This window comes from Muntiacus reevesi, chromosome 5, assembly GCF_963930625.1.
Source record: "Muntiacus reevesi chromosome 5, mMunRee1.1, whole genome shotgun sequence".
NCBI lineage: Eukaryota > Metazoa > Chordata > Mammalia > Artiodactyla > Cervidae > Muntiacus > Muntiacus reevesi.
The window spans coordinates 8,389,647-8,414,707 of record NC_089253.1 but is presented as its reverse complement, the minus strand read 5'-3'; the positions used below and the strand labels follow the sequence as shown (position 1 = coordinate 8,414,707).

General features: G+C 38.4%; 1 protein-coding gene across 1 annotated transcript in view; it reads left to right on the top strand.

Annotated features, from left to right (window-relative positions):
- The window catches only part of TMEM135 (transmembrane protein 135), a 256,954-nt gene that overhangs the window by 209,260 nt on the left and 22,633 nt on the right, over positions 1-25,061 (top strand). Inside the window, exon 7 of the mRNA XM_065936872.1 lies at positions 23,548-23,589. Coding sequence (XP_065792944.1) covers positions 23,548-23,589 — 42 coding nt within the window. The remainder of the gene's footprint in view (positions 1-23,547; positions 23,590-25,061) is intronic.

Below are 25,061 nucleotides of genomic sequence, written 5' to 3'. Positions count from 1 at the left end.
GATGTGAGGGTTGGAATGTGAAGAAAGCTGAGCACCGAAAAATTGATGGTTTTAAACTGTGGTGTTGGAGAAGACTCTTGAGAGTCCCTTGCACTGCAAGGAGACCCAACCAGTCCATCCTAAAGGAGATCAGTCCTGGGTGTTCATTGGAAGGACTGATGCTGAAGCTGAAACTCCAATACTTTGGCCACATCATGCGAAGAGTTGACTCATTGGAAAAGACCCTGATGCTGGGAGGGATTGGGGGCAGGAGGAGAAGGGGACGACAGAGGATGAGATGGCTGGATGGCATCACCAACTCGATGGACATGAGTTTGAGTAAACTCCGGAAGTTGGTGATGGACAGGGAGACCTGGCGTGCTGCGATTCATGGGGTCGCAAAGAGTCGGACACGGCTGAGCAACTGAACCGAACTGAACTGAAGTGTCTGATGCTGCTGAAAGAAAATACATCAAAGTTTTATATGCTTTGAGTTAATGATCATATGATCACATTAATAAACTACTAATATAATGTGAAAAGTTACTAATAAATCTTTCTCTTTAATGATTCATTTAACCTATAAAGTAGTAAAACAAAATAAAAATTGTTTTCTTACCAAATGATGTCATTATCCTCTCTTGGAAATATGTTTCCAAAATTTCCTAGTGAAGTAAATTACCTCTTATTAAACAAATATATTTAACTGAGCCCATATTACAATGTTGGAGCTTGTATATGTTTGAGAAGATCCTTCTTCAGGGGATCTTCCCGACCCAGGGATCAAATTGGCATCTCCTGCATTGGCAGGCAGATTCTTTACCACTGAGCCACCTGGGAAGCCCAAAGCTGAGGTCTGCTGCTGCTGCTAAGTCGCTTCAGTCATGTCTGACTCTGTGTGACCCTATAGATGGCAGCCCACCGGGCTCCGCTGTTCCTGGGATTCTCCAGGCAAGAACACTGGAGTGGGTTGCCATTTCCTTCTCCAATGCATGAAAGTGAAAAGTGAAAGTGAATTCGCTCAGCCATATCTGACTCTTAGTGACCCCATGGACTGCAGCCCACCAGGCTCCTCTGTCCATGGGATTTTCCAGGCAAGAGTACTGGAGTGGGGTGCCATTGCCTTCTCCGAATCGAGGTATAGAGAAGGTTAATTAAGTCGCTGGTGTAAGTGGCAGAGTCAGACGTGGACCCAGATGCTCCTAAGCATTATGCTAAACTGGTTTAGTGTGGTCTTAGGAAGAATATCACCCATAAAAAATAAAACTTTTTCTTTCTTGCATTCTATTTCTTATTTTCTCAGTCTCATGGATTACTAGAATTGGCTTCAGTGCTTAGGACTGAGAAACTCAAAATACAGTGGCTTAAACATGAGATAAATTTATTTCTTACATCAGAGGACCCCAGGTGGCAGTACGGGGCTGATGTGGTAACTCCCCACTCACTGTGTCCTTGCTCACTCTTTCACCACCCTTCTGAATATGCTTCATTCTTTTTCCTTTTTTTGAAAAAATACTTATTTGGCTGCTGGCACGCGTGATCTTTTTTTTTTTCTCCTTTAGTTGTGGCATGGGGGATCTAGTTCCCTGACTAACGATTGAACCGAGGCCCCATGCCTTGGGAGCACTGAGTCTTGGTCACTGGGCCAGCAGGGAGGTCTCTAAACTTCATTCGGAAGACGACTCCATGTGCTAAGATGGCTATGAGAACCCCAGCCTTTGTTACCTGTCTTACAGACCAGCAGGAACGTAAATGACCAGAGGTAGAAAAAGAGACTTCTCCCACGGCAACCAGCTTTCTTTAGACAAAGCCCCACACAACACTTCTGCTCTCCTTTCATTGCGCAGAGTTTAGTCACGTGGCCATACAAACTGGGGATTGTGGTCTTTTATTCTGGATAAATGCCTTACTGCATAATGGGTTTCTGCTCCTAAGGGAGAACTCTAGGGAGAATGGTATTAAGTATGTATCTAGCAGTCACCATCCTTGGATCCTCATCTCTTCAAAATGATTTCTTTTTATATATACTGATTTTTTAAGTACATGTTGAATGAGAGTTTAAGTAACTGACACAGGTGAAGACAAAGGTTGAGGAGTAGTAGAATGGGATTTGGGGGCAGTCATGGCATATAATGAGGGTAATGCAAGAAAACAAATTGGAGAGGGCAGAAGTCATAATTGCTGTAGTTTTCAGGCTCAGATGGTAAAGAATCTGCCTTCAATGCTGGAGACCCAACTTCGATCCCTGGGTAAGGAAGATCCCCTGGAGAAGGGAATGGCAACCCACTCCAGTGTTCTTGCCTGGAGAACCCCATGGACAGAGGAGCCTGGGGGAGGGGCTACAGTCCACGGGGTCACAGAGAGTCAGACTGAGTGACTGCCACACTCGGGGAGGGGCTTCCCTGACAGTCCAGTGGTTAAGAGTTTGTCTTCCAGTGTAGAGGGTGCAGCTTTGATACCTAGTCATGGAGCACAGATCCCGCATGCCTTGTGGCCAAAAACCCAAAACCTAAAACAGAAACATATTATAAAAAATTAAATAATGACTTTAAAAATGATCCATATCCAAACTACAGGGAAACTCTTCCATGAAGTGATAAGTGAAGTCTAATTATGCATTCACCTAAAATATATGTTATATTATTAACAGTTTAATGAAAAGTAGTATTTTTAAAATTGGAGTTCCAGTTCCCTTATGGGGAGCGGGTGGATGAAAAAATTCTCACCCATTTGTTTCATTTATTTAGGCACCTAAGAAAAGATGATTATTGAACTGAGAGTCCTAAATGACGAGGAAGAAATTCCTTGCTAACTCTCCCTTTCTCACAGGAGATAAGTGTTCTTGTCCATCTCCTTTTAAAGTATGGAAGACATACTATGTCTTATTTCACATGGTTGTGGGAGTTTTATTATATAAAAAAAGTGTTTTGGAAGAAAACATGTTTCATTGGAAAGGTATTTTCTTCCCACTGAAGGTAACAGTAAACTGCAAACGGTTTTCTAAGCTTACTGCATGTTTAATTCACAGCTTAGATTTCATGATTGTTTTTGGTGACACATAAAAACTTTTCATGAATGTAGAGAATTTTATGTATGGTGTACATTTCCAAAATAATACATGAAACTAAGGGTCATGATCAATACTCTGTTTTCCTGTAAGACAGTGTGCTCTGGAATATAGGGTAGCCAAGTAAAGCCTTGTTTACTTTCAGGGGAGATGAAGAATCTACTCTTTTAAAGAATCTACTCTGTTTTAAAGGTCTGAATATGAATATTTACCTGACTTGTTCATTATACACAGTCTATCAACTGACACATCTTAAATGACTTACATTTTCAATGAATGATTTAAGACTTTGAACTAGAATGAGAAAACCTTCTTTATCTTTATTTCACAAGTATATCAGGAACAGAATTCTGACCTTAAGGGTCAAAGATCTTGAATAGATGGTCATGGATCTCACAGAGTTCTGATCTGTCTTTTGTTGCTTTTGTATTTTTTCTCCTGCTGCACAATTAGTAAACCCAGTTTACTAGTGCTAACCTTCTTTGTTTTATTTGTTTTGTTGCTTGTGGAAACCCAATGAGAGCTTTTCAGAGTGGATTGCAGTCAGAAGTGATTTATTTTGTGTATTTAAGCTGGATTCCAGCTGTTTGAGGTTTTTCTCTTGGACGTCTAGATTTCAGATAGCATCTAGACTAAAAAGACAATTCTGGTTAAGATGCCTATCTGAGTCTTAAGCAGTTTAAATTCTTTGTTTTTCTAAGTTTCTAAGAAATTTACTTAGATTTGTATGTTAAAAATCATTGTTTATGCTTACATTTTTATATTGATAGGATTATAAATTCCAAAATTGGTCTTAAAAAATGACTAGTTTTAAGGAAGAATTATATTGTTTTAAAAACTACTCAGACTGTTCAGTTAGCCGGATCAGTAGAACTCAGTAGGCTGTCCTACAGCTTTTAACAGAACTTTTCCTTTAGAACTTCTAATTCAGAAGTTACAACCCCTTAATGTGAGGAGATAGACTCCTATTCACACTTACCATATGATTGGTGGTAAATTATGATTTATGGTCATATCCTGAATCTTTCTGTTAATTTTTGCTTTTTTATTTTATTCGCCAACATATAAACACTTTCACATCTAGTTTTGGTTTATATGACTTGTCAGACTCTTCTGTTTATTATTAAAATTGTTTCATAGCCTTCACAATCCCATAAACTTAAAAAAAGTTCTAAAAAATAACATTTTCTGAAAAAGTATTAGCTGTCATTATTCTTAGACTACAGATTTATGTTGATTTTCTTTTTTTAACAAGAACTTCAGTTTTTCTCAGATTCAAATTATATGCACCTGAAGAAACATCTGTAAAAGTCTCAATTTGGTTTCTTCTAGGTGGATTGTCAACTATAAAATACTTTTCTTGTATCAGATGACCTATCAGTTTACTTCTAAAATATCACTTTTGATTGCTTCCTTCTTAACTATAATCCTTAGAAGAAAAGCCCCCTTCAAAATTTTACAGCAGGACTAAAATATATGTCACTAATTCCAGTCTTATTGGGTTCAGTTGATCGATATCAACTCCCTGCAGCTCCCTAGAACTACAGTATGGTGACATTAACTTACTATGGATGTCTATCAGATTTTCACGATTCTAGTATCAATGAAGAAAAGAAAGCTGTACCATGCATTGTATCACCACTCTATTAATTTTAATCTTTAGAAAATCACGTATAAGCAAGCTGTAGTTACTTTTGTGATTATGCTGAACTGCATGAAGTCTTAGATTTAGAAGTCTTCGATTCTCATTTTGGTTCCTTCTGTAATGATTTATTAGCTGATCTATCCTGGACAAGATTACTTCCTAAACCTGTCTTTTTATCTGTAAAATGAATGTTGTGAGGATCAAATGAAACACCATATAGATGTTGTTATTACCTACCCACGTTGTTAGTCAGAGGTCTTTTTAATTTTCTTGACCATAACTGACTTCACGGGTACTATCCTTTCCTAGGATCCTTTATTCCTTGCTGTTTATTTTTATTATTGTTTTAGATACTTTCATTGCCTCGTTCATTGATATTCGTGGTTCTACCAGTCTTTAGTCCTTCTAAAAGACTATGGTTATAAAGAAAAATAGAACAAATATATAATATTGTTCACAAAATGGATATCACCCTTTGGAATCTGCACATAGATTTTTAAAGGCTGAGATTATAAATTCAGAAAAAAGTTCCAAACACCAGGGAGGAAAAAGGAGAAAACCGTAAATAGTAAAAAAAAAAAAAAAACAAAAAACAAAAAAACACAACCCTAGGGAAAAGGAGAAAGGAGCTTAACTTGTACTGAATACCTGTCTCGTTCCAGGCATTGCTCTTGATAGATGCATTTATGTTATTTAAATTATCCCCCCTCCTGTCTTATGGAGGAAGAAGCAGAAGACCAGGTGCATTAGCTAATGTCCTTTTAGTCTATTCAGGTCCCTTCTTATTGTTTATCTATGTTTTCCCCCCAGACGTTGTTTGGTAAATATTGTTTACTTTGGGTGTTTGAGTTCTATGCTAATGGTGTAGATAGAGTTGGTCTCAAGTGTCCTAGCAAAAGTAAATGAAACTTGAGTATTTTTAAACAAGGATACCAGATATGAGATTTATGAGATGTATTTTGTACTGTTTTGGGGAGTATAGGTCTCCAGACCAGTCTTTAGAGTGGGTGGAATGGGTGTGGCAGTAATTCAGGAAGCCTTCCCCTCCCAAGCTAGAAATGTCAGCAAAACTTGCCAGTCTGAAAGCTGCTGAACGCTAAAAATGAAACCCTGCTCAGTGTCTGATTTTCTTTCCCACATTCCCTCAGGGCCAGCTCCCACCATTCTGCCAATGACTCCCTGACCTGGTAGGCAAAGCGAAAATGCTGATTGTGAATTTGTGAGTTAGTGCTGCAGCCGTCAGGGCTAAATCCAGCCTTATTTGAAATGAACAATCAAATAAGGCAGGATTTAGCTCTAAACAGTCTCTGCTCGTTTTTCAGAGCTGTCCTCGTTGTCTCCACTGCTTCACTTACTAGCTCCCCAACGCTTTGCTCCATACGTATCTCCCTCAGGTTCCACCAGTACCTCCCTACCTTGTACCTTTCTGACTGACTTTTTCAGAAAGGTCCAAATGTCTTGTCTTGTGATAGATACTCTGACCTGACTCAAGTGTAGAATTAGTAGGAGGAGTGAATGAACTCTAGAGAAATAAATACCACATTTTCATCTTCCCATCCTCATATTACAGAAGACTAGGCAAGACATTCATAAAATATGATTTGTAAGTGCACTGCTTTCTGAAGAAATCTTTTTTTTTTCCCCTTAAGGAATTCTAAGAAGCATCTATTGTATTTCTAGAGCAAATCATCTTTAACCTCTCCTTCATTTTTTGTTTTATTTAAATGAATGGATATTTGAGAAGCCCTTGTCTCCACGTTGAGGCCCCGACAATTTTTCTACTAAAAAAAAAAAAGTCTGTAAAGTGTTACTATTACATTGGGTGATTTTATTTCAAACTGAATACAAGACTGTTATTTTCTTCTGTCCTGCTGTGCGATTGTCTTTTGTGTTTTCACTAGACTCTCCCTCCTCTTTAACCTCTTGGAATTTTGCCTCTGGAGTTTGAATCCCCTTCCTATTTTCTGAAAAAAAAAGAAAAAATGAGATGCAGAACAAGGCATGGCTTGAAGTCAAAAGTAAATTCCTGTATTTAAGTGCTAGCAACCGCTACAGGCTCCACGAGGTCAAAGCCTACCTCTCAGTGACTTGGCTGTTGGGTGACCGTGTTTTAGGAAAGGGCACTGGAGTGACTCTGCACATGTAGAGTTTTGATGCATTGTTGCCAAAAAATCACTCTGTGTATTAGAAGTTTGTCTGGCAGGATACTGAAAACCTAGAATGTAGCCCATACACATAAACTTGTTGGAAGACAAAATACATTTTTCATCGAGTCCCAGTGCGAAAAAACAAGACAGTTTGGAGTTTAGTTTTCTTCCCACTTTCCCTACTGCCAGCCTCCACAGGCACCCTAATTATGTGGCACTGAACAGAAGATTATTTTCTGTATTTTAAATAATATTGTTGCTTTTGACTCAGCAGCATTTCAGTTTACATATGCAAAGGAAAATATAAAGTCACAAGGGATGTTCACTAATGAAAAGTAAAAGTGTTAGTCACTGAGTCGTGTCCGACTCTCTGTGACCCCAGGGACTGTAGCCCACCAGCTCCTCTGTCCATGGAATTCTCCAGGCAGGAATACTAGAGTGGGTTGCTATTCCCTTCTCCAGGGTATCGTCCCAACCCAGGGATTGAACCCAAGTCTCCTGCATTGCAGACAGATTCTTCGCCTTCTGAGCCATCAGGGAAATTGACCCAATGGACACTAGCTAGGATGGTATTTAAGCAAAGAATTAATATTTAATTAGAGCTACTTTGATGTGTCTGTACATCAGTTTTGCACATCTTTGAGAAATAGCATATATAATCCTAAATATGTGTGTGTGATCTTGCTAGTATCTTTAATATATTTTTAAGCATTTCTAATGTAGGCTCATTAAATGTTTTAAGATGGTTTCTTGTTAGATATTAGAATATAGATATATTAAATAGTCTAAGATATTTTCCTATAAAGTATTGCCTGAGTATGTTCCACCTTTCAAAACTGGTAAAGCAAGAGCATATTGCAGAAAGTCAGCTTTTAACAAATATAGATGGTGCATGCATACAAAGTTACTTCAGTTGTGTCCAACCTGTTGCAACCCTATGGACTGTAGCCCGCCAGGCTCCTCTGTCCATGGGCTTCTCCAGGCAAGAATGCTGGAGTGGGTTGCCATACCCTCCTCCAGAGGGCCTTTCCAATCCAGGAATCGAACCTGCATCTCTTACGTCTCCTTCGTTAGCAGGTATGTTCTTTGTCACTGGCACGACTACTTGGGAAGCCCGCAGACGGTACTATAAGCAGTATGCTCTATTCTTATTTCAACGGGGCTCGGTTATTTGCTGTACTTAGTTCAACAGATCTCAGGTAATTTTCACACATAGAAATTATTAGACCAATACAGAAATAGGTGGGCTTCCTTGGTGGCACAGTGGTGAAGAATCTGCCTGCAATGTAGGACGCATGGGAGATGCAGGTTCAGTTCCTGGGTGGGAAGATCCCCTGGAGGAGGAAACGGGAACCCACTCCAGTATTCTTGCCTGAAAAACTCAGGGTAAAGAAGAACCTGGTGGGCTGCTGTCCATAGGGTCACAAAGAGTCAGACGCAATCGAGCGACTGGGCATGCACATAGAAATAGATAAGCTATCTGAAGGTAAAAATATAACTTTGAACATTTGAGTATTTAGTTTGTCCATTTGTATTAGAAGGTACTTTACTTTGTGTAGAATGTTAATTTTATAGTATTTTTCTACTTAAAATCTATGAAGAGATACCTTCAGTAGCCCCTCAAACTGAATGTTTAAACCCATTTCATATCAATTTAGTATTGTTGAATTATATTTATATTTGAGAACCCAGAAGAAGGTTGCAACTGTATCAAGTTGGAGCAAATGATAAAAATTTGCAGATAATAGTCTATATCAGAATTTTTAAGTTGTAAGGAATCTTCAGGATCATTCAATTCCATCTTTTTGTGTTATATTTAGAGAAACTAAGGATGAAAAACCGAAGTTTCATTTTAAGATCTTGTAACTATTTAGTGAAAGAGCCAGAATTAAAAATGAGATTCTCAGACTGTCTTTGGCCTGATCAATTATGGAGTCTAAACTGGGAGAATACTCACTAGAAGGAAAGGAATTAACCTCTCAGTATATCAGGCCATATTTATCTACTGACCTATTTGTGGATGACTGATCTTTTCTGTTGGAATTCATGATAACCTTAAGACCGAAATTCGTGATAACCCTAAGACTGTTCTAAGTCATTAACATTGTTGGCTCTGATAAAGTAAATGGAACACTGGCCAAGTAGGAGTAGCTGTGTTTTCTTTCTCCTGCATTTCGAAATTATCAATGTCACGGGATCGATATCTAAGAAATACTTTCCAGATGGCTTTGTTTTTGTTTACTGAACTCTATTTTACAGTGGAAGCCTTTGAAAGAATATGGGCCTTCCCAATAGTTTTGGATGACCTTTAATTCCTCCCTGTTTCTCGTTTAGGCTGGTTAGAGAGGATTTTGTTTTGTTTTTAAGATGAGTGTGACTGTTTGCATATAAATCTGTTGTCACATTTTATGTGTATATTCAAAAAACTTGGTTTTTCCAAAAGTTTGATAAAGGCTTTTTATTCTCATTTTCTACCTTGTAGAATTTTGCTTCTTATAAAGCTTGAAGGAAAATCGAACATCTTTTTCTACAGTTTTCAAAAATATCAGGTTATTCCTGTAACCAGTACCCTAATCTTCCTTCCCCCTGCCCAACTCTGCCAAAAAAAAGATCCACAGAATTGGAACTACAAAGCTGATAAGGGACATCACACTTAAGATTTCTCATGTCATCCTCATAGAAGGGACCTTTGTGAAGGAACCTATTCATAAAAACTGAGAGCACTTCGAAAACAACACAGTTTTCCTGTAACCTGCAAGAGAAGTTTGAATAAACTACAGCCGATGGCAGGAAAACTAGAGTGTCTGAATGTTCAACGTTAGGAATGGGCTGGGAAGAAAATCGCAGTAACAAGAGAACTGGATGTGGCGTTAATCACACGAAGGTATATAACTCTTCCATCCAATGTGCCTTATTGGCAGTCTTGGTTTTCAGCATCCTTCTCTGTTCCCAACAGTAAGTAAATTCTGTGACTTTATTAATTGTATGCACACAGAGCAATATCTACAACTACATTATGGATGCTGCAAATGAGGTTACTTTCTCTGACAGAGATAGTCTAGATGAATTCCTGATTGCAAAGCAAGAAATAGAGGTGTTTTTTGTTTTTTGCTCTTTTTTTTGGCTTTTAACTGGTATTAATTACTTGAATTTTATAGTATCTTAAAGCTTGATACTTTTTGACCTCATTTAGTTTTGAAAAGAGTCATTTTAAAACCAATTTGTTAGTCTGGCAGAATGTATTAAAATGTCTTAAAGTTGATGTGTAATTTAATCTATTATCTTAAAGAGCAGTATAAGTTTTTAGATGGCTTTAATATCAGTTGCTCTCAGCAGAATTGAGTTTCTAAGTTGATATTTTAAAAGTTCAAACAAATGCTATTAAGTGAGATTGAAGTTTAAAAATAAGCAACAAGGTGGGATTCAATAGTAAGTCATGAAAGCTACACTTGGAATATCTTTGTTAAACACAAGTCTGGTCATGTCTTCCCTGATAGTTCAGTTGGTAAAGAATCCATCTGCAGTGCAGGAGACCTGGGTTCAATCCCTGGGTTGGGAAGATGCCCTGGAAAAGGGAAAGGCTACCCACTCCAGTATTCTGGCCTGGAGAATTCCGTGGACTGTATATATAGTCCATGGGGTCACAAAGAATCAGACACAACTGAGCCACTTTTACTGTTCTGGGACACGGGGTCTTTTGCCTTAGAGGTAAATTTCAAACTCATGTTTTTAAAATGTCTTTTTTTTATTGAAGGATAATCCCTGTACAGAATTTTGTTGTTTTCTGTCAAACCTCAGCATGAATCAGCCATAGGTATACATATGTCCCCTCCCTTTTGAACCTCCCTCCCATCTCCCTCGCCATCCCACCCCTCGAGGTTGATACAGAGCCCCTGTCAAGCTCATTTTTTAGAATTAATTGATTTGCCTGCACCAACTCGGCCTTGGTTGTGGCACGTGGGACCCTCAGTCTTGGTTGCGGCCTGTGGAGTCTTTAGCTGTGACATGCGAACTCTCAGTTGCAGCATGTGGGATCTGGTTCCCTGACCAGGGATCAGTCCAAGCCCCTGCATTGGGAGCTTGGAGTCTTAACCACTGGCCCACCAGGGAGATCCCTCAAACTCGTTTTTGACACATTTGGCCTGTGCCAAGCCCTTCTCTGCTGTGTCTCCTTATCTCCATTTGCCACTCGCGTTAAGCCTCTTCAGTTCCTGGGTGTCCAGTGTCTCCCTTGGCTGAGTCTCACATGGGTTGTCCCTGTCTGCTCGCTTCCTCCTCTTCTGCCTGCATGTGCCATCTTAGGTCTCTCTTTTCTTCTGGGTAGCCTGCCATGACCAAGCCGGGCTTAGACACCCCTCCCGCGTGCGCCTTGAGCGCCGGGTGCGTCATATTAAAGTGCTCCCTGCAGTGCAGTAGCTCCTGTCTCTTACACGTACACCCCTCAGGGTTGTGAGCTCCTGGAGACCACGGACACTGGCTGTCCCCAGCACTTGACAGCCTGTCTGGTCCATAGTCCACTCGGAGTGAATGTTGGTGAAATATTTACCTGCATGAATTAGTGTGAATAATGCCCCGACCTGTGAACTTTATGGGCTCGCCTCTTTTGTGTGCTCAGTCGCTCAGTCATGTCCGACTCTTTGCCACCCCATGGGCTGTAGCCCACCAGGCTTCTCTGTCCATGGGATTTCCCAGGCAAGAGTACTGGAGCAGATTGCCATTTCCTTCTCCAGGGGATCTTCCCGGCCCAGGGATTGAACCTACGTCCCTTGCATCTCCTGCATTGGCAGGCAGATTCTTTACCACTAGTGGTCCCTTGGAAACCCTCTTTTTTTCAGTTCTAATTTCTAGTTCAGTGTAAGCAAGTCTATAGCAGCATTCCCACTCCTGCTTTTTGGCCTTGATAGCTTTATATCACAATCACTGTTATATTTCATTCAGGTGTTAAAAGATAGCTCCTCATTCAGAAAAGATTAGAGACTCCTTTTTAGATCCCTGTTTATGCACACTTATGTCTAAGTGTCAATTCATGCCAAATTATCAGAGAAAAACCTATTAAAATTTTATATTAAGGCTGAACACTGGGAGTTAATACGTAATGGGGTAGCTGATTTTAAAATAAACATATTTTTAGATACTAAATATTTTTAAAAAGCTTAGAATTGCTGTTAAAAAATGAGTCCAAGAAACATGATACCCAATTAGAAATATAACTCAAAAATAATGTTTGCAGTTACTAGACAGATACAGATTTCTTTCTTTCAACGTAAGTTGTTGAGTGGCCTATATGCTATGCACTGATGTAGGCATTTGGGATACATAACTGGACAGTGTGAAACTCCTGAATGCTTTAGTAATTAGAACAAAACGGAGCTCAGAACGCACATACACATGTTTATGCATATACATAAAATACTGATTAATATGCTGTAGACAAGCCTGTTTCTGAAATCAGCAGCAGATTTTAAGAATTATCATACTTAAAGTGAAACATTGAAGTTATTATGTGAAAGAGTAAGTGATGGTAGGATTTGGGAGGAAAGGGGAATTGCGCCTTGAATTTTGTTAAATATAGCAAACAAATAAAATTGATCTTCAACAGCAATATGCTTGGCGTGTTATGGTAGGCTGTGTTATTGTTTAAAAGCCTTTGCTGTCTCTCCCTGGGGAAGCATTATACTCACTGACCTATTAACATCATGCCTGGCCTTAGATTTGCTTTGGCTAATAAAATATGAGTGGAAATGATTTATGTTTACTTTTGAGCAGAAGCTTTGAGTCAGAACACAGTGTCCTCTATTCTTTTTTCCTCTGCTTTGACAATTCAGCAGATCTGAGTAGATGTTTCTCCATCACCCTAAGGCCTGAAATAAAGATGACATGTAGTTGGGACTTAGCCAACTCTTGTTTGATATGTTGCATGAGCAAGAAATAACCTTTGGCTGTTCAAACTGTTGAAATTCTATTACCGCAATGTAACCTGGCCTGATGGTTCTCAAGCTGCAGCATGCGCTGGAATCATGTGGAGGTTTTGTTAAAATACAGAATGCACAGGTTGTTGGACCCCACTCTTAAGAGTTTCTGAACTCATGAGGACCGCAGTGGGAACCAAAATTTCAGTTTCTAACAAGTTATTCCGATGGGATGCTGATGCTGTCCCAGGCGACCCACGCTTCAAGAATCACTGACCTAGCCTTTCCTGACTATGTGGTCTATTAGTTCATATTTCTGGATACTTTAATTACACAATAAATGCTGCGGTTTTGTTGTTGTTCCTCAGTCACTAAGTGGTGTCCGACTCTTTGTGACCCCATTGACTCTAGCCCGCTAGGCTCCTCGGTCCATGGGATTCTCCAGGCGAGAATCCTGGGATGGGTTCCCATTCCCTTCTCCAGGGATCTTCCCGAGCTAGGGATCAAACACGCATCTCCTGAGGCTCCTCCATTGGCAGGCGGATTCTTTACCACTAAGCCACCAAGGAAGCCCAAATGCTATAATAACACGATGCAAACTGTTTCCCAGCATCATTATTGAAGACGTAAGCTCTATAAACTGCTTTTGATTTCTGAGATATGGACACACAAAACGCCATATGGAAACATAAGTTTTGTAGAATGGAATAGATAATTTTGGAAATTAGTATCACGTTGTTGTTCAGTCACCCAGTTCTGTCCAACTCTTTGTGACCCCATGGACTGCAGCACGCCAGACCTCCCTGTCCCTCACCATCTCCCAAAGTTTGCCCAAGTTCATGTCCATTGCATCAGTGATGCCATCCAGCCATCTCATCCTCTGATGCCGTCTTCTCCTTCTGCCCCAAATCTTTCCCAGCATCAGGGACTTTTCCAGTGAGTCGTCTGTTCACGTCAGATAACCAAAATATTGGAGCTTCATCCCGGTCCTTCCAATGAGTATTCAGTATTTCCCTTAAGATTGACTAGCTATCATATTCAGTTCAGTCGCTCAGTCGTGTCAGCTATCACATTACCAAGAGCCAAATAAAACCTGCCAAAAATATACAAAGAGCAAAGAAGTTTGAGAAAGAGTCACATACAATTGTGGGAGAAATTGTCATTCCTGTTGGACTTGGTAGCAATCCTCTTGAACAAGGAGGGTGGTTAGAGAATGGATTGCATGTGGAAGGACCAGGGTAACCAAGATGAGAGAGGTGAGAGAGTGTGAAATATATCTGAAAGTAACTGCTAGTACAGTTTGCTGCTGAGAGACAGATAAGGGAGAAGTGATCTCATGAATTCAGAAGGTCCATTTCTTATTTGGTCTGTGATCGAAAACACAACACAGCTTCGTTCCAGGCCTGTTTTTTGTACTCATGTTTGGAATTGAGGTGCTTTTGGAATTCACGTTGCTAACGGTGGCAGATTTAATACCGATTGCGATTGTCCACAAACTTTTGGAGAGACTTATGTAAAAAATCACTCTTGTGAAGAGGGAGGTAGATAAGAGAAGGCAGCAAAGAGTCCTGAACAAAGTCAGGCCAATCACGTTTCACGGGGAGGGTTTCGGTTCCTTGCTATCCATGCTCTTCTGTCCCTTATAAAGTCTTTGCATGATTTTAGTTGGGGGGATATTGCTCTCTCCTTCTATTCAGGTGATTTGTGATTTATCTCATACAGCCCAGGATCTCTCATCTTCCCTGTGGTGTTTCTTCTCCCCAGTGGGACCCCAGCAGGCACAGAGAGTTAGTTATAGAGATATAAACAGATTTCCTTGTGTGTGATGCTGTCTTAGACCAGAATCTGTCTGGGGGCAGATCATTTAATCTCCCCAGGCCTTGGTTTCTTAATCTTACAGTTCAACTCTCTTAGGTTAGTTTAGTTCTAATATTTCATTTTTCTAGTACCATTTATAGTCTAGCGGGATTCCAGTATTTTAACTTGCCCAATTTTTGTCATATGTAACACAAGTCCATCACCTTTGAGATGAATGAAATAAGTTGGAGTTTTTAAATGAAGGCTTTTCTTTTGGAGTTAGATACTCTGTAGTACTCAGTTAATCATAAAACTGTAGTTTTCTAAAAGCTTCCAAAATAGTGTTTTTGCTCCATTATTCAAAGATGCATATTTCATTTTAGATGTGAATTTTGATATTAAATATGCATAACTTCATGAAAAAGTATAGCCTAAATAGCTGCTAATTTTGTTCAGTATGCAAACCAATTGCTATATTATTTTAATAACATAGATACTAATGTGAATTTGAAAATAAATTATATTGATTCAGAGATCCTATATCATTGAAAATCTTCATTTTAATCTTTTTCCCAACCATTATAGGAGGGGAAAAAAGTGAAAATACTTGACAGTCTTAAGGTCTTTAAAAAATAGTTTGGTTCAGTATTGTGGTTAGAATTTTTGTTTAATGTAAATAATTTTTGTCCTTAGTAATGCCATGCTTTTAAGAAACTTGGTAAGTTTTTCCTTGGATTTATGTAAAACGCAATTTTGCTCCTAAATTTGGTTTTTGCCTATTGTTAATTTGGCAAGTGTAAACATATGCCATTTCCTTAGGAATTGGAAACAGTTTAGGTCAATGGAAGTAAAATCTACTTCTTTTATACATATTTTAGTTTGACTAGCTGACTCATTGGAAAAGGCCCTGATGCTGGGAAAGATTGAGGGCAGGAGGAGAAGAGGACGACAGAGGATGAGATGATTGGATGGCATCACTGACTCAATGGACAGTTGTTGTTCAGTTGTGTCTGACTCTTTGCAACCCCACAGATTGCAGCACACCAGAAATCCCTGTCCTTTACCATCTCCCGGAGTTTACTCAAACTCATGTCCATAGAGTCGGTGATGCCATCCAACCATCTCATCCTCTGTCGTCCCCTTCTCCTCCTGCCTTCAATCTTCCCCAGCATCAGGGTCTTTTTCAGTGAGTTGTCTCTTCCCATCAGGTGGCCAAAGTATTGGAGCTTCAACTTCAGCATCAGTCCTTCTGATGAATATTCAGGGTTGATTTCCTTTAGGATTGACTGGTTTGATCTCCTTGCAGTCCAATGAACATGAATTTGAGCAAACTCCAGGAGATACTGAAGGACAGGGAAACCTGGTCTGCTGCAGTCAATGCGGTCACACAGAGTTGGACAGGATTGAAATGAACAGAAACAAGTATTGTTATTACTAGTTCATTTTGAGAGGGAGATTCATCCTAATTAAGATTTCTTTTAGAAACAGTCTGAAGGTGATTCTTGGTTTCTTCTTAAAGAAGGCCTGGAGCATGACCTTCCTTAGTTTAGATTTTAAAGGAAAAACAGTTCCAGCCTTTCCAAGTTTAAGGAGAAATATGATTCTATTGGAGTTGTTACTGTAATTTTGAATCCAAATGTTTCCAATTTATATTCAAGACATACTAGAAAAAAGTACACAATAATCATCTGGGGACTTACAATCACACTTGATTACCCATAACTGCTGCCTTGCTTCACCAACTTTCCTTAGGTTATTGAGAACAAAGCTAAGTACCAGTGTTCCATTCCATGTGAAATAAATGTACTGTAAAACATTTTCCAAAATCAAAAATAATATTTTTAATGCAGTGGGGAAAATCACTTTTAAAGAAAGCAGTTAAAAATTGTTTGGAAGGTCTATGATGTATTCACGAACAAACAAAGTAATCTACCACAAATTTCTTCATCTGTTGTGGTTCCAACTTAAGATATTTGTGTATGAGCTTTCTTAAAGTAGGACCATAATATCAGCTATTTTGTTTTCACATATTAAGTGCCGTATGTTGGCTGAAACCAAACTCTCTGAGTCTGTTTTATTCTTAAAATAATAGTAGACTAGGAGGAAAAAACCTGTTGTGTATGTTTTAGCAAAGAAGTGTATTTTAATTGCACATCCAAGGTTCCGAGTAGTAAATTGAAATGATTGATTTAACCTGTTGGAGTGTACGTATGTAATTAAAACACTGAAGATTTTTTAAAAACAAAGCTAAAATAAAATCTTTTAATTAATCCCATCTCAATTTTTCTGATATTCTTATGATAAACAGATATCAATCAAAATCTATAGTTGTCGATCCAGTTTCAGTTACTAAATTATAGTTTCAGTTCAGTTCAATCACTTAGTCATGTCTGACCCTTTGCGACCCCATGGACTGCAGCACACAGTCCTGTCCATCACCAACTCCCAGAGTTTACTCCAACTCATGTGCACTGAGTCGGTAATGCCATCCAATCATCTCATCCTCTGTCATCCCCTTCTCCTCCTGCCTTCAATCTTTCCCAGCATCAGGGTCTTTTCAAGTGAGTCAGTTCTTTGCATCAGGTGGCCAAAGAATTGGAGTTTCAGCTTCAGCATCAGTCCTTCCAATAAATATTCTGGACTGATTTCCTTTAGGATGGACTGGCTGAATCTTCTTGCAGTCCAAGGGACTCTCAAGAGTCTTCTCCAACACCACAGTTCAAAAGCATCAATTCTTCAGCGCTGAGCTTTCTTTATAGTTCAACTCTCACATGACTACTGGAAAAACCATAGCCTTGACTAGACGGACCTTTGTTGACAAAGTAATGTCTCTGCTTTTTAATATGCTGTCTAGGTTGGTCATAGCTTTTCTCCCAAGGAGCAAGCATCTTTTGATTTCATGGCTGCTGTCACCATCTGCAGTGATTTTGCAGCCCCCCAAAATAGTCTGTCTCTGTTTCCATTGTTTTCCCGATCTATTTGCCATGAAGTGATGGGGCCAGATGCCATGATCTTAGTTTTCTGAATATTTTGTTTTTTGCACTCTCCTCTTTCACTTTCAACTTAGGATGGGTGTATTGGGACATAATCCCATCATAAGTGAAAGAAGAGCCCTGCTGCTTTTCTCAAATCAAACGATTTAAGGAGATAAAATACAGGACTAAAGAAATTTGAAGCTGAACTCATAAAGTAGAAATAAAGTAATCAAGCAATTGTGTCAGAACTTTTAGTTAAGATTATTTTCATTTATTTGACAAAGATACATATAACTTTGCAGATGCCTTTTTTAATGATATGAGATAGTATATAATTTATTTTTGTATTACTCAAATGGTCTGCAGCACAGTCTCTTCTGTATGTTAGATGCCTGGTAAATGATGAGTGAATAAAAATAGATGCTAGAATGTTTAACCAATTTGTGAGTTTCCTTCTAACCAATTCAGTGAGTGAAAAAAGGACAAAAGAACTCTGACATGATACTTACTCAGCATTTCTTTTTTTGTCATCATAGTCCCCTAGTTATCCATGTTCTTTGGGATCATAATTTCAGAAAATTCTATCTACATCATTTGTTTTAGTTATTAATTTTATGCCTTCTAGCAAAACTTTTATAGCAGTATTAATTAGTGAAGTTGACTGACTTTCACATTCTCTGCCAAGGTGTTGGTGAAATAGAGGCGAATAGCTTTTACAGTGTTATCCTAAATGTTCAGATACTGATGTTTTAAATTAAATAAACTATACAAATAATATATAAATGTATACTTATAGAAAATTTAAATGATATATGAATATAGAGAGTGAAAAGTTACATTCTTCCTTCATGTCTTTTAACCCATGCCCTGGAAGAGGAAATGGCAACCCACTCCAGTATTCTTGCATGGAAAAAAGTCCCATGGACGGCAGAGCCTGGCAGGCTACAGTCCATGGGGTCGCAAAGCGTTGGACACAGCTGAGCGACTAAATGGGCACTTCAGTAGGTAGACTGCTAGTAACTGCTTGGGGTGTATACTTTTGATCACTTTCTATAACATTCTATATGTATACAAAAAACGGCATTTTATGTTTTATCATTGATAATAGTTTAGCATTAATGCTTAATATATCAAAAATGTAACCTTTTATCATTAGATTATAGAATTGCTACTTTTACTTAGTGTTTCTTACAGGTCTTTCTATAGCATATATATATTTATGGCAGTAGTTGGTCTTGTAATCTTACAGTTAAAAAAAGAGAAGGTGTCTTTCAACCTTTGCAGGAGTAAGTTCCGTGTATAAATTTTATAAGCAGTAAGCAAATGTAATATTAGTAGCAACCAGTAATCTCAAAATAAATTCAGGGATTTGTATGTATGTTTTATTTTTTTTTAAGTTCTTGACGGCAAAATCATTATTTATAAATAATTTGGAATAAGTCATTTATTTTCCATCATTATTTTAAATAATAATAGTAGCAGTAAATAAAATGGTAATAAGTGATAAAACTTCCAAATTGGAAATCATTTAAGGAAGCCATTATGGCAGTCTTTTACGTCCAGCCCTATTTTAGAAGGCGACGAGATGGAGCCCTTCAGTGATTTGCTGTAGGTTGACAGGCAAATTATGACTAGTTTCTGTTCCACTGCATCATGCACTGCCTTAGAAATATTTAAAAGGAGATTTATAAAAGTGTATCTTTTATGTCTGTTATATCTAACCAAATAAATGAAAACTGACTAGACAAAAAATTGTAGGAGTCAAAATAGTTCTCAGTGTTTTCAGGTTACTATAAAGCACATAATGAAGCAGCACATTTACGTGGCCAAATCCTATGCTGGTGTCAAGTGTTAGGGTGTTCTTAGAGATTTTATAACTTCGGGAATAATAGGAACTTGAATATCAGCTATCATTAAAAGTCTCATGTTAGTGATACTTACTTAGGGGAACTTAATGCAGTTTAACTAAAACTTATTTAGAATTAATATTTTGCATGCCTATGAATTTGTTTTTAAAAGAAAATGTGCAAGAAAATGATTGTGAAATCACATCAGAGCTAGAAATTCTTCCAAAAATGGTTTACTAGTGACCTCTGCTGGTACAATGTTGTAATGAAGTATATTTCGTGTCTCAAAAAAGTATATCCCAGATATCATGAGACATTTCCAGTAACTCATGGAAGGAATTTCATGGAAGTTAAGAATGAAATAAATAATCTTTCTGGGCAGAGCTGTTTCTTTGACCAGCACTTGCATTTTTAATAAAAAAAATTGTCTTTGTGGCTTCCCTCCTATTACTATTTGACCAAAAGTAGTGTTCTAATACAATAACATCAAACTTAATTCTTTCTTATATATAGTATGCAATTCCAACCTGACCCTCTATGAGTAGTTGTTTATCAGCTAAGTTGTTTGATATAATGCTGCAAATTCTTTTCTCCTTTTTGTCTCCTGGCTTTGTTTTATATCATAGGTAGCATAGAACCTTGCAGTTGTAGAGATTTAGTAACTGTAGATTCAGTTATTTATGCCATTTGCACAGACTAAATTTAATAGGAGAATTTGTGTATACATGAGTTAAATGCATTCTTTTTATGCCCCTTCAAAAAATGAAAAAATTAGAATGACTTTGTATTAGAGAATGATTTTGATTTTATTAGCAAAATGAAGTTTTGTTTTTCTTTTATGGAAGAGATTTTCTGCATTACAAGTTATGGAGGAATAAAAAATGCTCATTTTCTTTATTGACACTTAATTCCTAGATGAGACTTCTCCTTTGAACCCAAATCTGCATACCCAGCTGCTTGCTTCCCTAACATTTCCATTTACAGCTCACATGCACCTCAAACTTAACGCATCTGATACAGAGCTTTGATTTTTCTCCTCAAAACCTGTTTCTCTAATAGTCTTTCTCACTCCTGTAAATGGATATTTTATCCTTCCATTCACTCAAACCAAAAATATTTTAATAATTTGTAAAGTCTCTATTATACCCCACATTCATTCAAACCTTCAAGAAATTCTGCCCACTCTGCCTGGAAACGCATTCAGAGTCCTTCCTGTCCACGTCTGCCACTGCAGTCTGGTCCAGCCGCAGGCACCTTTCTCCTCCTAATTAGGCCCTGTGACTCTGCCCTTGCCTCCGGTAGTCTGTTTTCCAACCAGCAGCCAATCTGTTATCTTAGAATTTAAGACAGCTCTTTTCACTCCTCTGCTGGAATCCTCCCGCAGTCCTTGCCACGCCTGCCGCGCCTGCGGGAACTGCAGACCACTCGCCCCCTCGTTTCCGCCGCCGATACCGCGGCCTCATCTCCAGCCCCTGGCTGTTCTCCTAACACGCCACATAGCGTCCTCTTAACTGAAATGCCCTTCCCTCAATTCAGTCAGGTTTCTGATCAAATTACCAAACTCCACCTCTCACTCTCTGAGAGGCCCTTCCTGGCCACAGTTCTCCAGGAAGGAATACTGGAGTGGGCAGACATTCCCTCCTCCAGGGGATCGGCTAGGGATGGAACCCAGGCCTCCTGCCCTGCAGGCGGATTCTTCACCTTCTGAGGCACCAGGGAAGCCTACCTCCTGATCACACTAGGTTAGAAACAAACACAAAAGGCCCAGCCTGACACTGCTTCTCCCCTTTTCCTGCTTTGCTTTTTGCCATCTTAGTTATCACCACATGACTGACTTAGTTTCTTTAATTCTCTCTCCCCCACCTAAGATGTCAGTGGTAGGAAAGCAGAGACCTGTGTTGTCCACAGTTAAATCCTTAAAACCTAAACCGGAGCTTGCACATAGTAGGCACTATAGTAGTATTTGTGGAATAAATCAACCAGCCTTAATGTCTGAATGAAGAATGTGATTTGATTTACATTATAATAACCAGACCCATCTAATAGTGAGGTGCCTTTCTTCTAATGGGATCTCTTTTGTATAAATCTTTATATCATACTTTTTACATTTAACACAGATTTCTGTAGTGTCTCATAGTTAGGTTAGGGCTCAGACGATACTTTTGATGTCAGAATGCAGGCCAGTACTGCTGTTTTAAACATTCTTTTTCTGGGAATAATTACTTTTTTGTCCTTTTGACATAGACATCTGACCCTCAATTACATTAAGAGATCTTATACACATGAATGGAAAGAAGAATAGCCCCTTTTGAATCCATGCTAAAACTTTATCAATATGAAGTGCTTCCCACAGGGTTCTGCTGAAAGAACGAAACTTCCATCATAATGAAATTGCAAATTCATTTGTGGATGCCCTTTTATATTTGAAAGCTACTTTTTGATGTTTGGTCTGCAGTTAGATTTATTGTTTAAGGTCACAAATAATGCAATCCTGACTAGACCAAGTTGTCAGAATCCTTTATTTAGCACTGCGCAAAGACAAATGGCTATCCTTTAACAATAACATACCAACACCAAAATTTGTTCCCAGTTGTACATAATCTTTTAATCAATCTGTTGCTCTGTTTTCCAGTCAGTAGGCTCCCAGCCTACCCCCTCACCACCCCATCTATCTAGAAATTACTCAATTATGGGTTTTAAATTACTGAGAAACACTTTCTTCAGATGAAAACAGATAACTGGAAGAATCTTAATGCTGTAATTTTCCCATGCACATTTTTAGCTTAACATATGCATTATTTTGCCTTTACCCTCATTCTGTATAGGGTAGATAATTACGTAGTATGTTAGCTAAATTCTCTGGTTGCATTCTCACTGTTAACGAGACCACAAAGTGGATTATAGTGCTTAATTGAATTCTTAATTCTTTAAAACATCTCAGTGCACATGGATTAAGTTTTTTCCCTGAGATTCTATAATGTCTTGCAATAAAAATGTATATTTAAAAATTTCGAGACCAATTTCTTTTATTTTTGTTCCTTTGTGACCTTTCATATAAAAGACATACAGATAGAATTGCCCAATTAGATTTAAGGCTATGCTTTTTGTCTGCGAATACCCAGTGTCTAATAGTAATGTATGTTAGAGAATCATTATATGACCAATCTGTAGTTTCTCCAAGGAATTTTAATACCGGAACCACAAAGATTCGCTGGTAACTTGATGGTACCTACAGTGGAGCAGACCATTAAGACCAGTGTAGTAAGGCCCCTATTTTAAAACCTTGCTTAAATGCTTTTTGTCAATCAGAGTCTTCCCTTCTCCCCCACCTTTAATTGCCATGTAGCTTGAGTCTCCTCAGTTAAAAGGAATATCCTGTTTTAGGAGGAGGTTTAAGAGAAAACCTTGATTTTTAAGTCAGATGAATTCTGACTACTGTTTATTTTGTGACCTCTGGGAGATGGCCCCATTTTGGGGGCCTCTGCACAGCCGTGACGTAGAGATACACCTGTTTATAGAATATGATGTAATTGAAGGAGACGGCGCATATAAAGGGTGCAAACAGTGCCCAGCAATTACAGTAAGCGCTCAGCAATGTTTGCAGTCTTCCCTCTGCTCTTCTCCTCCGCCTGTGCTATCTGTTCTGATTGGCCTTGCTCAGAAGTTAAAACTGTTGAACTAAACTTGAAGCCCTTTTGCACCTGCCAACTGTACATTGCTCTGCACTCACTGAATTAATAAGTAAAGAGGAGTCAGGACCCTGAGTTGACCTACATATAAAACACACCCAGCAGGCATATGTGGCCTTTTTCTTCACAACAGATTGCTCCTCCCAGGATTGGGTGAAATGAAAAATACTCCACTCACAGCCTTCATTTTAAGTCCATGTGGATCCCATAGAAGATTTACATGAAATCTCTCTTCAGCCTGCAAATCAGAGAATTAAGCTTTAAATTGTGTTAGTGTGACATGGGGAGGCATTATCATTTTAATCATTTTGTGTTAAGTGGCTTGCTTTACTGTTTGTTGTTTGGCCATTTGTACTGCTCAGCACTGTCCTAAAAGAATTTCACCTTAACAGAAAATCATTTTCAGGAAAAATTTTAATAGCTATTTACTACTGCTGCTTTATATTTCAAAATAAGTTATCATTTTATTACTGTAAATTTTTATTGTTTTAGGTGCAAAGATGGTTTGAAAGGATTTACATTCTCTGCACTTAGGTAAGTTACATCTTTTATATACCTTTATGTTAGAATTCGCAAGCTAGCTTTTTTTAAAAAAATGTAATGTCATAGTACATATTTATTTATTTATGACTCCACTTTTAAGTTGCAAGTAATTTTAAAAGTTACAAAAGTGGCTTTGTGGACATTTCACTAACAGAGTAATTTATTAATTTTCCTCCTAAAAATAAGTCAGTCAGTCAACCACTATTTGGGGGGCCTATTGTGTGCCTTATACTCTAGGGTGTTTAAGAAGATTACAAGAACGGTCTGTTCAAAGAGCTTGGAAAGACAAAGCTACATGTGAACAATTACTGGAAAACTAAGTCCTTAATTGTGTGGCACCAGATTACGGGCTTCATTAGGGCAGGACTCATGCGTTATCAAACACATTTCGGATTATAAGCTTCACTAGACTCACTGACCTTTTTACCTGGTATTTCATCTCTTATCACAGTAATTGACACATAGTCGATACTGTAAAGATGTTGGTTAGCATTGAATTTTATAGTTCACCAAGCATTTTCACATACATTAGGAAATTAAACTTTCTATATTATTGAATGAAATAGTTTTGGTTGTGGAAATTCTTTGGTAATAATAACTGAATCATAAAACAGAGCAGTAATTTCTCTGTGTCATATGTTTCATTAAAGACCATGAAACTTATTAGAAAATATCTTTTTATTGTTGTTGCACTGAGTGTATAGAATTCTTTGTTAAACTGAAAGTTGGTAACAAAATCAAAAGTTGGTTTTCCTAGAGAGAAAACTTTACCTTATTCCTGAATCTTTCCTTAGACTCCCAGAATCCTTGCGGTAACTCACAGTGTGTCTGATATTTGTACGTGTTTTCTTCAGATCTGCTTATAATGAAGGACTGACTTGGACTATTTGCCCTTAACATTTTCTCTGTATTATAGGAACATATTCTGGAAAGATGATTGTTAACTCTTGCTAGTTCTGTCAGATAATAGTGGAAGTTATGGGAATAGAAAGAGTCAAGGACAGAACCATGAGAGAAGAGCCAATGCAGAAATCTGAAAGTAGACTAAGTCTGACTCCTCATAGTTTAAAGCATAGTTGGCGTACAAAGCCTGGAGACTAAGAACCCAGGCTTTAGAGTCAAACTATTGCAAGTTCAAATACTTACGGCTATTTCTGGCTGTAATTTGTATTTTGTGTTTTGGCTGTAATGACAGAGGATGCCTTTTTCGTGTTAACTGTCATGGAAATTACGGTACTACTCCATAGCGTTGCTGTGGGGGTTAAATGCTATATTTGTAAAGTGCTCAGTGTCGTGCCTGTCATGTAGTCATAAATGCTCAGATTGGATACTGTATTCATTCACTGTGTATTAACCAAGTATCGCATGCCTGGCACTGGATATAAGAGTAAGGAAGGTGTTCCCTGGGCCGTGAGAGTGCAAAGAAAGGAGGCTTGCAGCGGGGCAGCATCTCCAAGGAGGTG